We start from the raw sequence: 13,098 nt of genomic DNA, 5'->3' as shown, positions 1-13,098 counted from the left end.
TGTCCTCTATCAGACATGACAAGGTCAGTCGTTTGATGTGTTGTGACCATCCCGTATGCCATGTACGTACAGTGTTATGAACATTGCATATGTGTTCCATTAATATTTTAATTGTGTGAATAAAACGGCAGGACATATCGTTTTATTCAAAATGTCAGATTTGGTCACAAATACAGTGCTTAAAGGAGTGTTTCGTGATCCGAGCATCCTCTTTTTATGGCATTTTTCAGTACATATCCACGAAAAAAGCCTATTCCCAAAATTTCAGTTGATTCCGATTTTGCGTTTGCCAGTTATGCATGATTATGTGTATTACACTGCTCCATAGACAATGCGTTGTAGGGTAAATACGCCTATTCTCGGTCACTTAAGAAACAACCCGCTTTATTTCTTGTGTAAATAATTATAAAAGTTAGCTATATGGGAACGTGTATTCCCCACAATATCCGGTTTAACATACCCTGCATGACATCTTCCATTGAACTTGTATTGGAAGTACAAGGTCAAAAGGTCAAAGTTGACGACAACGCCTATTCTCGGTCACTAAACTCCTATTCTCGCCACCGATAGTTTTTTCTATACCTATTCTCGGTCATTCTCTTTGGAAGCCTGGTTGATCGGTATGATGCGGTTTTGATAACTTAAACGCATAATAAAAATACGTGTGCAGTGTTCTCAGATATATTGACAAGGACCGATCCTTTCAAAACGGTTTATTGGCAAAAATTTTCGTACTCATCCGATCGGGTCCGAGGTGGTCCTATTTTGTGGGAGCGCACAGCGAATGCGGTGGCACGCCCGACTAGTCCAGGAGCAAGATCACACAGGGCCCTAAATAAGGAGTTCGTTCACTCCCACTACATACAAGGTTTGACACCATAGGTAGTTAGTATGGACCCTCTAGATCACTGCTAGGTAGGCAGTGGTCTCAAATTGTGGTAACACGTTTTTACAGGACATTTTATATATGGACGTATAATCACATAAAATCACAAAAAATAGGGCAACATTAAGGGGTAGGGGAGATATAAATTCCCATAACTCAACTTTTACTTATAATAATGAATTTATTTTGGTATGACTATGTAGCTAATTGATTGTTCTAACTTTCTAGTATTATTTGAAAGCAAACCTAGGTTTCATTAGATCATGATTGGAAGTGGTCAGTCCATACACTAGTGGAAAATCAGATTTTTCACAACAATGCGTAGAGTGGGTGCTTTTATGGCACTGGCTTCAAATTTTACTATTGTGCCAATTTCTATTTTCAAAATTAAGCTCCATTTTTTAATTTTGTTTTTAATATCAAGCATATCTAGGCAAACATTGATGTTCTGGTTCAAATATTTATATAAGTGCATGTTGGTTTGGGGTGTGTAGGTTTGGGGTAGGTGGGGTGTGTATGTCGGTGTGGGGTGTGTGTATAGGGTTCGGGTTGGGGTGTTTTTCGTGTCTTTTAAGACACGTAAAACACCCCAACATATTAAAATATGTCACTCAGCTGAACTATATAAGTTCCATTAACAAAATTTGTTTGGTAAGTTACCATTCATGTAATATTTTGAATATTTATGTGCGGGGTGAGATCAACCACTGCTTGTCAGGAAAATAGACTGAAAAATGTAAAAAAGTAGTTACTTTTCCACATGTAGCAGCATGTGTAACAATATTAAGGGGTAGGGGAAATATAAACCATCATAAATCAACTTCAACTCATGATAATGAATTCATTTTGGAATTAATATGTAGCTAATTGATTGTTCAAATGTTTTAGTATTATTTTAAAGCAAAACAAACATTATTTGTCAGGTAGATAGACATAAAATGTGAGAAAAGGTTAATTTTTCATGTATAACCATGTCAAATATGGTATTATTTAGGGTTAGGGGAAATAAAAACCACCATAACTCAACCTTTAGTTATAATAATGAATTCATTTTGGTATCAACATGTAGCTAATTAATTGTTTTAACTTTCCAGTATTATTTTTAACAGAAAAACCATCAGGTCTACATAAAGTGTGAAAAAATGTTAATTTTCCAATGTGTAACAGTGTAAAATATGACAATATTAAGGGGTAGGGGACATAGAATCCAACATAACTCGATGTTTATTCATTATAATTTATTCATTTTGGCATCAATACATAGCTATTTGGTTCTTGTAATCTTTTAAAGCAATATGACCATTAGTTGTTAGCTGTATAGACTTAAAAAGGTAAAAAATATCCATTTTTCAAGTGTAGAAGCGTAAAATATGACAATATTAAGGGGTAGGGGACATACAAATCACGAAAAACTCAAGTTTTGCTGATGAAAATGAATTCATTTTGGTATCAATATGTAGCTAATTGGTTGTTCTAACTTTCTAGTAATTAATTTAAAAGCAATTAAACCATTAGTTGTCAGGTAGATAGACATAAAATGTGAAAAAAGGGTTAATTTCCATGTGTAGCAACATAAAATAATAACAATATTAAGGGTAGGGGACATACAAATCACCAAAACTCACGTTGTACTGATGAAAATGAATTCATTTTGGTATCAATACCACTGCAGATCGATCAGTGGTGTAACTACAGGGGGGAGGGGGAAGGGGGGGCAACATACCTTAGGGGCCGCCAAATTGACCAATTTAGCATACAAGCGATGAAAGTCAAAATTTGTGCGCGACGGGCACCTAAACAGCGCCCTCACAAATTTCAGCCGACAATTTAGCCTCCTTACCAGTTCCGGCCTTGATATTATTCCGACAGCCTGTCACTAATTCACAATCGAAACATTTTTTGAATATATTTTTAATGTTGAGGTCCTACTCTGTTGTTCCCATAAAACAAGCACGATTCACTTGAATTTAGTACCCATGAGAGGCTAATAGATTTTGCTCAGGCGCTAGTTTTAACCGGAACTATACAAGGTTACACCAAATGCGGAAGGATTTAGTGTTGTGCCCCCTTAATAGCACAATAGCGCTAATAGCACGCTATAAGGTCTAGGTCATTTTAAGAATAGCACAATAGCGCTAATAGCACCCCTCCAAGTGTACAAGAATTATTATTGCGATAATAAATAACATTATTGCGATAATAACGCGCTATATGCCCCCTAAGGCCAAAACAATTTCCAGAGCACAATAGCACTAATAGCACGCTATAAGGCCTAACCATTTTAAGAACAGCACCATAGCGCTAATAGCACGCTATAAGGTCTAACCATAAGAATAGCACAACAGCGCTAATAACACCCCTAAATAGCATAACCATGATAACTGCGCTAAAATTAACATTTAAAGCTTTTTTTAATGTCTCTAATGGGTTTTTTCTAAGTCCTCAAAAATATCACTGTCAATTGCACAAATAGCACACCCATGAAAATAGCGGTGCTATTTGTGCTAACATGTATTTAAAGTAATGACAAAATTGCGCTAATAGCACGTGTAGGCCCGAGAAGGTGTATGTAATCTGCGCAAGTCAGTTATAGCGCCTTTTTCGGTCCAGGGCAGGAACCATTTTTTGCCGCCAGAAATGTGACATTGTTGACCCAATTTTTCCGACCGAAAAAGCTCGAAAATACAACAGGGTAAGGGATGGGGTAAGGGGTAGAGGAGGGGATGGGCGGGCGGTCACAAATAATTTCTCCTCGCTCATTTGTATTCGACAAATGGCTATAGGCCTAATTTAAACCTGCAGAGCAAAATGCAACTCATGCATGATCATTTGTAGGACACATGGCAACAACAATGTCAACATAGCTCATACTAGGGAACACTGACCGAGAATAGGAATGCCAACGGAATTCGTATGCCTATTCTCGGACACCCCTGTTTCTATGGGAATTTACATAAAAACAACAACAATCATTTGCTATGGTGTTATTTAAGATGCAGATGGATCAACTTGTTAAAATTACAGCTTTAAAATGCATGTACAATTTCGCATCACTGATTATATTACAATATCACCTCTTAAATGACGTCATTATTTTTTGTAAATGCCGATATTTCAGGTCACCATGCAATCTCAAAATCTATCGTTTGAGGTGAACTGTGCTGCCGTGATATTAAAAAGTCACCAAAACCTGCAGCACCGGTACGGCTAAATGATTCGTTCGGAAGACACGGCTGAAATTAAAGCAACGATCGTCAGCGGTTGTTCAACACGCTAACTGACCGAGAATAGGCGTGTGACCGAGAATAGGCGATTGATTCCTAATTTCGCTCTGGTGCACCAGAACGAAATTCAAATTTCACGATATCTTTGCAAAACGAATTAATCTGCAAGAAATATTTTGTACATAAACATTATGTAGCCAGAGGTTTCCAGTGATATAAAAATCTCAACTTTTTTGAGAAAAGTGGGGGATGAGGCTGTAGATCACGAAATGCCCCTTTAAGGCCTTCATGTTTGCAGGAGATGTTAGTTGATAAAAGTATATAATCATGTACAAAACAGAATTGTGAAAAATATTAAGGGTGTCCTCCTCAGCAAATGTTACAATATGGCTTTAAGTAAGTGAACTTCAATACTTGTTTGGTGGCCATAGCCTTAAATCACAAAATGCGGTTAATGTTTTACATGTAACTTTTTTATGGAACACCTTGTATGTTGTATTTGAATTTCAGAACGTTGCTACAAAAGCAAGGCAAAGGGATATACAGATAACACCCGCTGTGCATCAGAGCGTGTAGAGGCAGTGACTTCATTAGATATTCTATACAATGATTTCCATGGCAAAGTCTATAACATTATGAAAGATGAGGAACTTCCATATTCATGTGGAGATAAATACACCTGTCCTAATGGCATGGAAGGATGTCAAACAAGGTGGGTGCATGGGTAGTAGACTGTAGTCAGGAATATTGGGATTACAATGACTGAAATGTAATTACAATTGCATTCCACGGCATTGATTGTTTCCGTGCGCTGTTTTCACTTGTGAATGCGTATTGTGGTAACATTTCTCTTATTTAATTTTTGCATAAGGCATATTGCATGGCTTTGCATTTAGGCCAAAAAAAAAAAGATGTTTGCTTGCCCTCAACCGACCGACCCAAATTTTGGAAATCAGAAAAAAGTTTTTTTTTCTATTTACTGTACAAAAGAATACCGACCCTATTTTTGGACATTCCTGAAAAAGTTTTTTTTTTTCTTTTCAAATTTCTGCATACTGAAAATGTAAAAAAAATATATTTTAGAACTTGTGTTCTTTAGTTGTTTCATAATGTTAGTTGATTCATTTTGACACCAAAATTGTCTGATTTTTCATATACAAACAGTAGAGTTTCCTAGTAATTAAAAAAAAAAAAAAAAAAAAAAAAGAAGAAATTCCGAATCGAATCGACCCAATTGTTAAAATTCAATTGAGGGCAAGCAAACAATTTTTTTTTCTTGGCCTTATGTTTTACAAAATATGTATTGTGTGGATTGTTTGCTATTTTTCATTTTTCAAATGTATATTTCACAGTCAATTGTTCGATCTTGCCTTTTTACTCTCATGCTGCGCAATATCTTGCTTGTCTTTTTTAAACTGTTTTTTTTTAATATATTGGTTTGCTAGCTTATATTGAGGGGTTTCCTCGAACTTTTTGTATGTTTTAAAATTGTAAATTCAAATATTGTTTTCATACTTTACAAATGTATGTGCTTTTAATACCATGTTTTGTAAAGCGCCTTGAGTTCTTTTGATGTAATTGCGCTATATAAGAAATAAATATCATTATTATTATTATGACTATTTTGGATGACTCTGTGGATGTCAAAATTTGAAGGAAATAATAATACATGTTTGTACAGCCGCCTGTATCCAGTAATATAGTTTCATGAACTACCAAATAATGTTTTTGTGGAGGGTGCCTGCCAAACCCTCATCTACAGGCATATAATGCTTATAGGTAAAATTCTACAATACCCTGTCAGACTAAGCCACATCTGCACATAGCTACAGTTTCAATTAACGGCTCCAGTTTAAGGGCTGGGGTATGAACGTTTGGACAGTATTTATTGTGGGACATGAGAGCACATCAGACCTGTCGAATTGCATTCTGAATACGAAGAATGTCCTTCTGATATCAAATAATTTTGATTTTTGAAATTACAACGTAATACACATTTTATGGCAAATCATTAAAATGGATATTTTTGATATTTATACAGTACTGGTAAACTTTATAAATCTGATGATTTATACTTAAAGTGTATGTAGGTGGGATGAAAAACCGACGATCAATTGAAATTTTGACCTTTTCAGTATTGAAGATATGGATTTTTTCCCAAAACACCAAAAAAAAAAAATTAGGTCTTTTTGGGAAAAAAAATCCATATCTTCAATATGAAAGGTCAAAATTTTCAATTGATCGTCGGCTTTTCCTCCCAGCTACATACACTTTAAGAATATATCATTAGATTTATGAAATTTACTTCGAGGACTGTTATATATCAAAAATTTGAAAAATATCATTTTTTTATATTTTGTCATAAAATTTGTATTATATCGTGATTTTCAAAAAATGAAAAATATTTGATATCAGAAAGACATGCTTCGTATTCAGAATGCAATTCGATACGTCTGAGGTGCTCTCATGTCCCACAAAAAATACTGTCGAAACACCATAAACGCTCATTTTAGATCCCTTAAGTAAGAGTTTTTGCTCTTAATTTCACTCTCTCATATTTTGGGGCAAATAATTGACCTAGACCAGTTTAGTTCCACCAAAGCTTGCAAAAGTACAACTTTTGCGAGTTAAAACTGCCTAAGTTAACTGTATCCAGATCCAGTTCCAAAGTTGATACACAGCTTGCTATAATGAAAGACAAAGATAAAGACAATTTATCGCGTCTGACGTCACCTGTCAATCAAACTCGAGCACGGTTTGTTTACAAGTGTCGTGATGATGACTTGCTGAATGCGGATTTATAACCGGGCGTCTTATTGTTAATTTTGCACCTTTCAACATGCAAACCATCTCAAAAGTTAGGTCTTTAAAGTAGGAAACTTTCTTTGGTGAAGGCACCATGTCCACAATGCCTAGAAAAGCTGCTTTTTGCCTTGTAAAAGTACGTAATTTTTCGCCATTTGCTGCTATTCCTTTTCTCCGATCAGCACCAGATAGATCGGTCTTCCTTTTACGCCGCTGATTAACCTGTGTAAACCAATCAAGGATCGTAATTGACAGTGACATCAGACGCGATAAATTGTTTTTATCTCTGTCTTTAATTATAATGATGCCATATGGAAAATGTGTACCAAATTGAACATACCAATGTACAAAATAGTTTTTTTTTAAATTGAAATTACAGGTGACTTTGTTTTCTCTTACTTTACACCTGTCCTACAGATGTTATCTCTTTGACATGTTTGGCAATATAGTGGCTGATCCCATCTACATTGATGTAGCTGATCTACACACACATAAATACAACAGAGTTCCTCTGGGCAAGAAAGAAGGAGAGATCATGCATGAGCTTATATATGTGCATGGATTCTTTGTGAGACAAGAAGCCATTGACTTCCAAGGATCATGTAGCAAGTCACCAGGTGCACCCAAGGTAAGTAGACATGTACTATGAAGTATTACATTACGAGGGGGTATCCAAAAGTTTTTGAATTACCCAGAAGTGAAGGAGCTATATCAATGAAATTTTGTCAGTGTAATCACTTGTCCTTATGTACATTATGGTCCAAAAATGGTCTCATAAGTATGTTTACTTTCTTTACAGGTGGCGCTAGATGGGTAGTAGGCGCATAACCTGCAAGATGGTGAAAATTGAGGCACACAGCGTGATAAAGTTCCTGCATGATTTTGAAGGGTTAGGCTTACAATTCTCAGAAAACCTTGATGAAATGAAAGCTATCTATGGTGATGATTGCCCATCATATGGCACTGTTGCTTTTTGAAAAAGGAATTTCCAGACTGGCCATATGTCCCTCACAGATGAGCCAAGAAGTGGACGTCCATCTCTTACGGAAAATGATGCGGCCACAGTGAAGAAACTCAAGAAAGTGGAGGATCTTATCAGAACTCTTGCCCTTACTGTTGCCCCCCTGTAAAAAAACAAAATTACGAACATTTTCACTTTTTATGGCATTTTTGGGCAAAATTTGTTGATTTTGCCCCACCCTGAAATTCACTTTTCCCCTTTAATGCCCCCCCCCATGTTAAATGCATTATTTTGCTGAAATAGGAGTGCATTCTCTGATGCCAACAAGTTGACGATCATTTTGTAGTAATAATAAAGAGTCAATCTTACTTATGCCTTCCTTTAATCAGGTTAATCTTGTTGGTAAACCCAAGAACCCTGAGGAACTGGACAACTTCTACAAGACTAAAGGACCAATCCCACCATTCTCCAGTAAATTTGGTTGTATACAAGATGTGGTTGGTTATGCAGCAAATATGTCGGCATTAGGTGAGTGTATGTGATGGGATGTATCAAGTACTAAGGCTGTTAAACGAAGTTTCTTTTATGTGACGCTTTCGCGCTTTTGCACTATTTTTGAGTTCGCTTCACGCAAACCTGACTTAACGTTGACCCCCATCGGCAAAATGCCTACATTCCGACTATAATGTCTGTGTGACCTCAGCTCCATATTCCCGTAAAAAATCCAGTATGTCAGAAAGCAGCTGTGGTTTTGCCTTTGTATATTCATTCAATATTGATCAATTGTGTGATTTTCAGGTCCAAGTGGTATGATCATCGGCAACGTGTCCGGCCCTTGCAAGTCCGGGTTTTATTACCTCACAGCACTTCCAAAAACAAACCTTTTTCTCTTAGTTGTTGAGAATTGGATGGACTACAAGCAACATAGATTCTTCAACTTCAACTGCCATATCATGAACAAGTAAGTTATTAAAATGAGAGCTGGGTCTTCTATTTGAGGTATTATACTCTATACAGTTTGTCCACTATGAAGTACAAAGTGACAACGCGCGTGTATACAGCACGTAAACAGTGCGCAGTGCTGCGTCTCTGCTGCAGGTATGCGTGCCTTCAAAGTCGGCACAATGTGTGCGTCCGCGTCTGTACTTTGTACTTCAGAGTAGACTGACTGTATATAAGTTACACTATGCATATGTTTACATGTATCAAGTAATCCAACTAACATAAATCTTTGTCTGAAAATAGGTGTTTATAAATCTGTGGTTAAAAACACAGCAATCCCCTCATATTATGATATAGCTTGTCAGTTTATTTTCACCCTGTGACCGGTTTCGAATATCTTGGTTCCATTAAAGCCTTAATATACAATTTCAGTCAAATTTTAATTTGGGTATATTTTTTGCCAAATATTATGAAATTTTATGTTATTTTGCTGTTCAAGTACATTCAATATTTGTTTTGTATAAGTTACTTTTATTCCACTTAATTTATAAATCAACAGGAGTACAAAATAAAAAAGATATAGAAGTGTATTTATTTTAGAAGCGACACCCACACCTATTAATTGGTGAGACAAGGTGGTCACCATGTGCACTATACCCTAGCATTTGTCAGCGTTGCCAAGGTAGCATCACGTGAGTGCAATGCAAAATGGACTATTGCACTAAGTAAACCATGCAGACGCAAGTTAAAGATCGTATATAATTCAAAGGATTATTTCATGAAGAATGTCACTTAAAGGAGGATTTTGTGATCCTAGCATCTTCTTTTTATGACATTTTTCAGTAGATATCCACGAAAAAAGCTTATTTCCAAAATTTCAGTTGATTCCAATTATGTGTTTGCGAGATATGCATGATTATGTGTATTACACTGCTCCATAGGCCACTGTTATAATTTTGTTCTGGTATACCATGCAGAACAAAATTCAAATTTGACGATATTTTTGCCTAATGAATCTGCAAGAAATTTTTGGTACATAAACATTATGTAGCCAGAGGTTTCCAGAGGTATAAAAATCTCAAGTTTTTTTGAAAAAAGTGGGGGGATGAGGCTGTGGATCATGAAATGCCCTTTTAATCATTGCCACTGAGCCTTACAAAAAGATCAATGAATTCAGCAATAAAACTATACAGAATAAAGGGGCAATGTTTAGCCGCTACTTCCATAAATTATGGAATTCAACTTGTAAGTGTGTATGCGCACACAGGTTCCAGGCATGACAAATGTACGCACTCTTGCTTGCGTTAGTGTATACGCTACTATACAAGTGTGGATTCTTCACAGATTAACAACGCTTGACTCCTGTACAAAGTATAGGACGAGTTGTTGAAGATGATGATAATTCATTTTGTATACTTTATCTTTTCAGGGTATCTGCAGATGGTGCATTCAATTGTCAATGGAACCTGCGCACACACAGATGAAAAGCGCCTCTAGCTGAGGATAATAATTGTCCAGCGATGAAAGATCAAGAAATACAATGCGATTTTGATTCCTCAGTCAGGTTACTTGCAGATCATTGGACACTGTGTCTTGTATTGGTATTGATACATATGTTACTATTACATAGATAGAGGGTATGACTGACGGAGGCTGCCAAAGTGGACATTATGTGCAATAAATGGAATTTTCGTAAGGAGTATGACCAGAAATATGGATGCCTATTTTGACCTCTTGAGTGACCTGGAACCTTGACAACTTAGTAACCATATACAGGGTGTCTCAAAATGATTATAGTAAAAATTTAAATTGAGTGAACATAGCTGCTAATAGCTGTACACGATCTGACTGCGATCATATTTAAAACTACAATGCGAATGCACAACCTTGCTACTTATTGAAAATACTAACCAATCACAAATCTGTTGGATTCACTTCCGCGTTACACCTAGGTTTCATTATCATTGAGGTAAAGGACTTTTTATTTTTTCGGAGAAGAGCAGGTAGGGCAACTACTTGATTATATTTCTACATGTTCATACTACATACTCTGAAAATTTTAGAAAATTTGCACGAGTCCGTTTTTTTAAATCACATTTTTGTTCCTAAAATGGGGGTTATAGCGCCCTCAACGGGCACTCTCTCCATAGGGCTACATGTAAATACCAGTTATAGACAAATGGCCCTAAAATAAAACGGACTCGTGCGAATTTCCTCAAATTTTGCATATGATGTAGATTTAACATCTGGAATATAATGCAAGTGATGTCGTTGCTGCTCTTCTAAATTCATTTTTAAAATGTCCGCCCCAGACCAAGGTGGTTTATACACACACATGGGTGTTCCTCACACAGTGTACTCGGCAATCGTCATTGGCAGCTGTGTTCATTCAAGTGAAATTTTTACTATAGCACCATGCAGTACATGCCACAACATTGCCAAAGATAGTACAACAGTATTATGTCATATCATACCATATCAAATTTATTTTCCTTGGATGGAGGAGGTGCAACTAAAAGCAGATAAGTCCAGTGATGATCAAGTGTGCAGGCACTGTTAATGTAGTCCCAAGGTTCGCTAGTCCTCAAATAAAGTTTGCTAGTAAAAAAATGGTTCGCTAGTCCAAAACAACATGAAAAAGGTTCATAGTCCGAAAGTTAAGGTAGGGGTTAGGGTAAGGTTTTTCATATATATGTTGTTTGGTTTCATTGCTCGGCTTTGCTCAAGCTCTGCTTGCGACATCAGTGCTTTTTTTGCAGATTTGTACGCATCAGAAATGTTCATTTTTATTATTATTAAGTTATGGGTTAGGGTACTAGCAAACTTTTCAGAGTATCATACCTTAAGAAGATGATTTTGCTTCACTGCGCAGGTGCACAAGAAACACTAACGGTGACCAGCAGCAAGACGATATAGGGATCACTCCACCGCTTTGCCCAAGCGGCAGCATCGCTGAGAGTTGAATTCAAGTCAACTTGGAGCGGTACCGCTCTGATGTATAGAACAAAATATGATTTTTGGAGCGCTGCTGAACGACAACATTGGCTTTCAGAGTCATGCCGCACCGCTCAGTGGCGCACCACTCCGCTTGTAGATAAGGGGCAAGCGGCAGAAAGTATGAAACCTGCATTAGACTGGCAAACCTTGGGACGTATTGTATCATGATCATACAAGCACACTCACTCAATAATCAAAAAACTGTTTTCCTTAGCAGATAACAATAAAATAATGGTTATGTCATTTACAACTTCATGAAAAGTGTCTAAAACATTAATAGGAGATCCACAAGTAATGGACTTCAACACAGGAGGTCCACATAGGGGATGGACTCCAACACAGGAGGTCCACATAGGGGATGGACTCCAACACACAGGATAGTTTAATTTTGAATTCTTGCAATCTAATGTTCATAGCAAAAATGAATCTGGTGTGGTAGTGCAAGTGATGATCATATTAAAACATCAAAATAATATGATGGAAACTCACATGGATAGAGAGTACTGATTATTTTGGGACACCCTGTAAGTCAACAGTCATATGTTAATTAGTGTAATTATGTAAATTATGCAGCATTTTTGTAACAAATACCAAAATTGATTGTATGTGTTAAAGTGGAAGCCCCACTTTTGGTTCAAGTTCCTTAGGGAATTAGATTAGGATTTATCCATGTAAATTTTGTTCTGTCTGTCATCAAAGTAACAGGTGTAAGTCAGTTCTTCTGTGGGGAACTGGCCAAGCGGGGCTTCCTGTTTAAATTGATCATACTTTAATATGTACAGAATATTGTTTCTTTTCTAAATTATGGAAATTCAGAGTAGAATGTGACACAGTTTGATCACTTAAGTCAGCAGTCTAAATATTGAATATTTGTTATTATTTTTGCTCATAAAATAGATTTGTTGTCAAGATTTAAACCCTAATATCTTGATCATATTTGGCTGTGAATATGCAATATTTTGAAATTGACTTAAGCATTAATGGATCAGATTGTTATTGTAACATTACACCAGCTGAATTCTCAGACACGACATGCACATTTGAAAGCAGAGTAGGTCCCTTAAGCATTCCACTATCGTATGACATTATAGATTGTCAGTGCTGCCGTTTAGTACAGCCAGTTAGTAACAACAGAGGCCGGAGCTTCTGCAAAGTACACTCATGCATTAACATGATGCCTGGCATGTACACCGGTGTATGAAAATTAAATATAAGATATAAGGGTAGATGCTGATATCTGCAGTCTATCTGTCTATCCCTCTTCAATGCAGTACTGTCCACAA

At 36.5% G+C, this 13,098-nt stretch overlaps 1 protein-coding gene across 1 annotated transcript in view; it reads left to right on the top strand.

The window, feature by feature from the left end:
• The window catches only part of LOC140137986 (voltage-dependent calcium channel subunit alpha-2/delta-2-like), a 47,011-nt gene extending 33,913 nt beyond the window's left edge, over positions 1-13,098 (top strand). The window contains 6 exon segments of the mRNA XM_072159815.1: positions 4,621-4,822; positions 7,333-7,543; positions 8,266-8,404; positions 8,675-8,837; positions 10,248-10,268; positions 10,270-13,098. Of these exon segments, the coding sequence (XP_072015916.1) occupies positions 4,621-4,822; positions 7,333-7,543; positions 8,266-8,404; positions 8,675-8,837; positions 10,248-10,268; positions 10,270-10,315 (782 nt within the window). The 3' untranslated portion in view covers positions 10,316-13,098.

Source organism: Amphiura filiformis, chromosome 17, assembly GCF_039555335.1.
Source record: "Amphiura filiformis chromosome 17, Afil_fr2py, whole genome shotgun sequence".
NCBI classification, from domain to species: domain Eukaryota; kingdom Metazoa; phylum Echinodermata; class Ophiuroidea; order Amphilepidida; family Amphiuridae; genus Amphiura; species Amphiura filiformis.
Note: the sequence above shows the minus strand (reverse complement) of the source record. Positions and strands in the feature narration are given on the sequence as shown.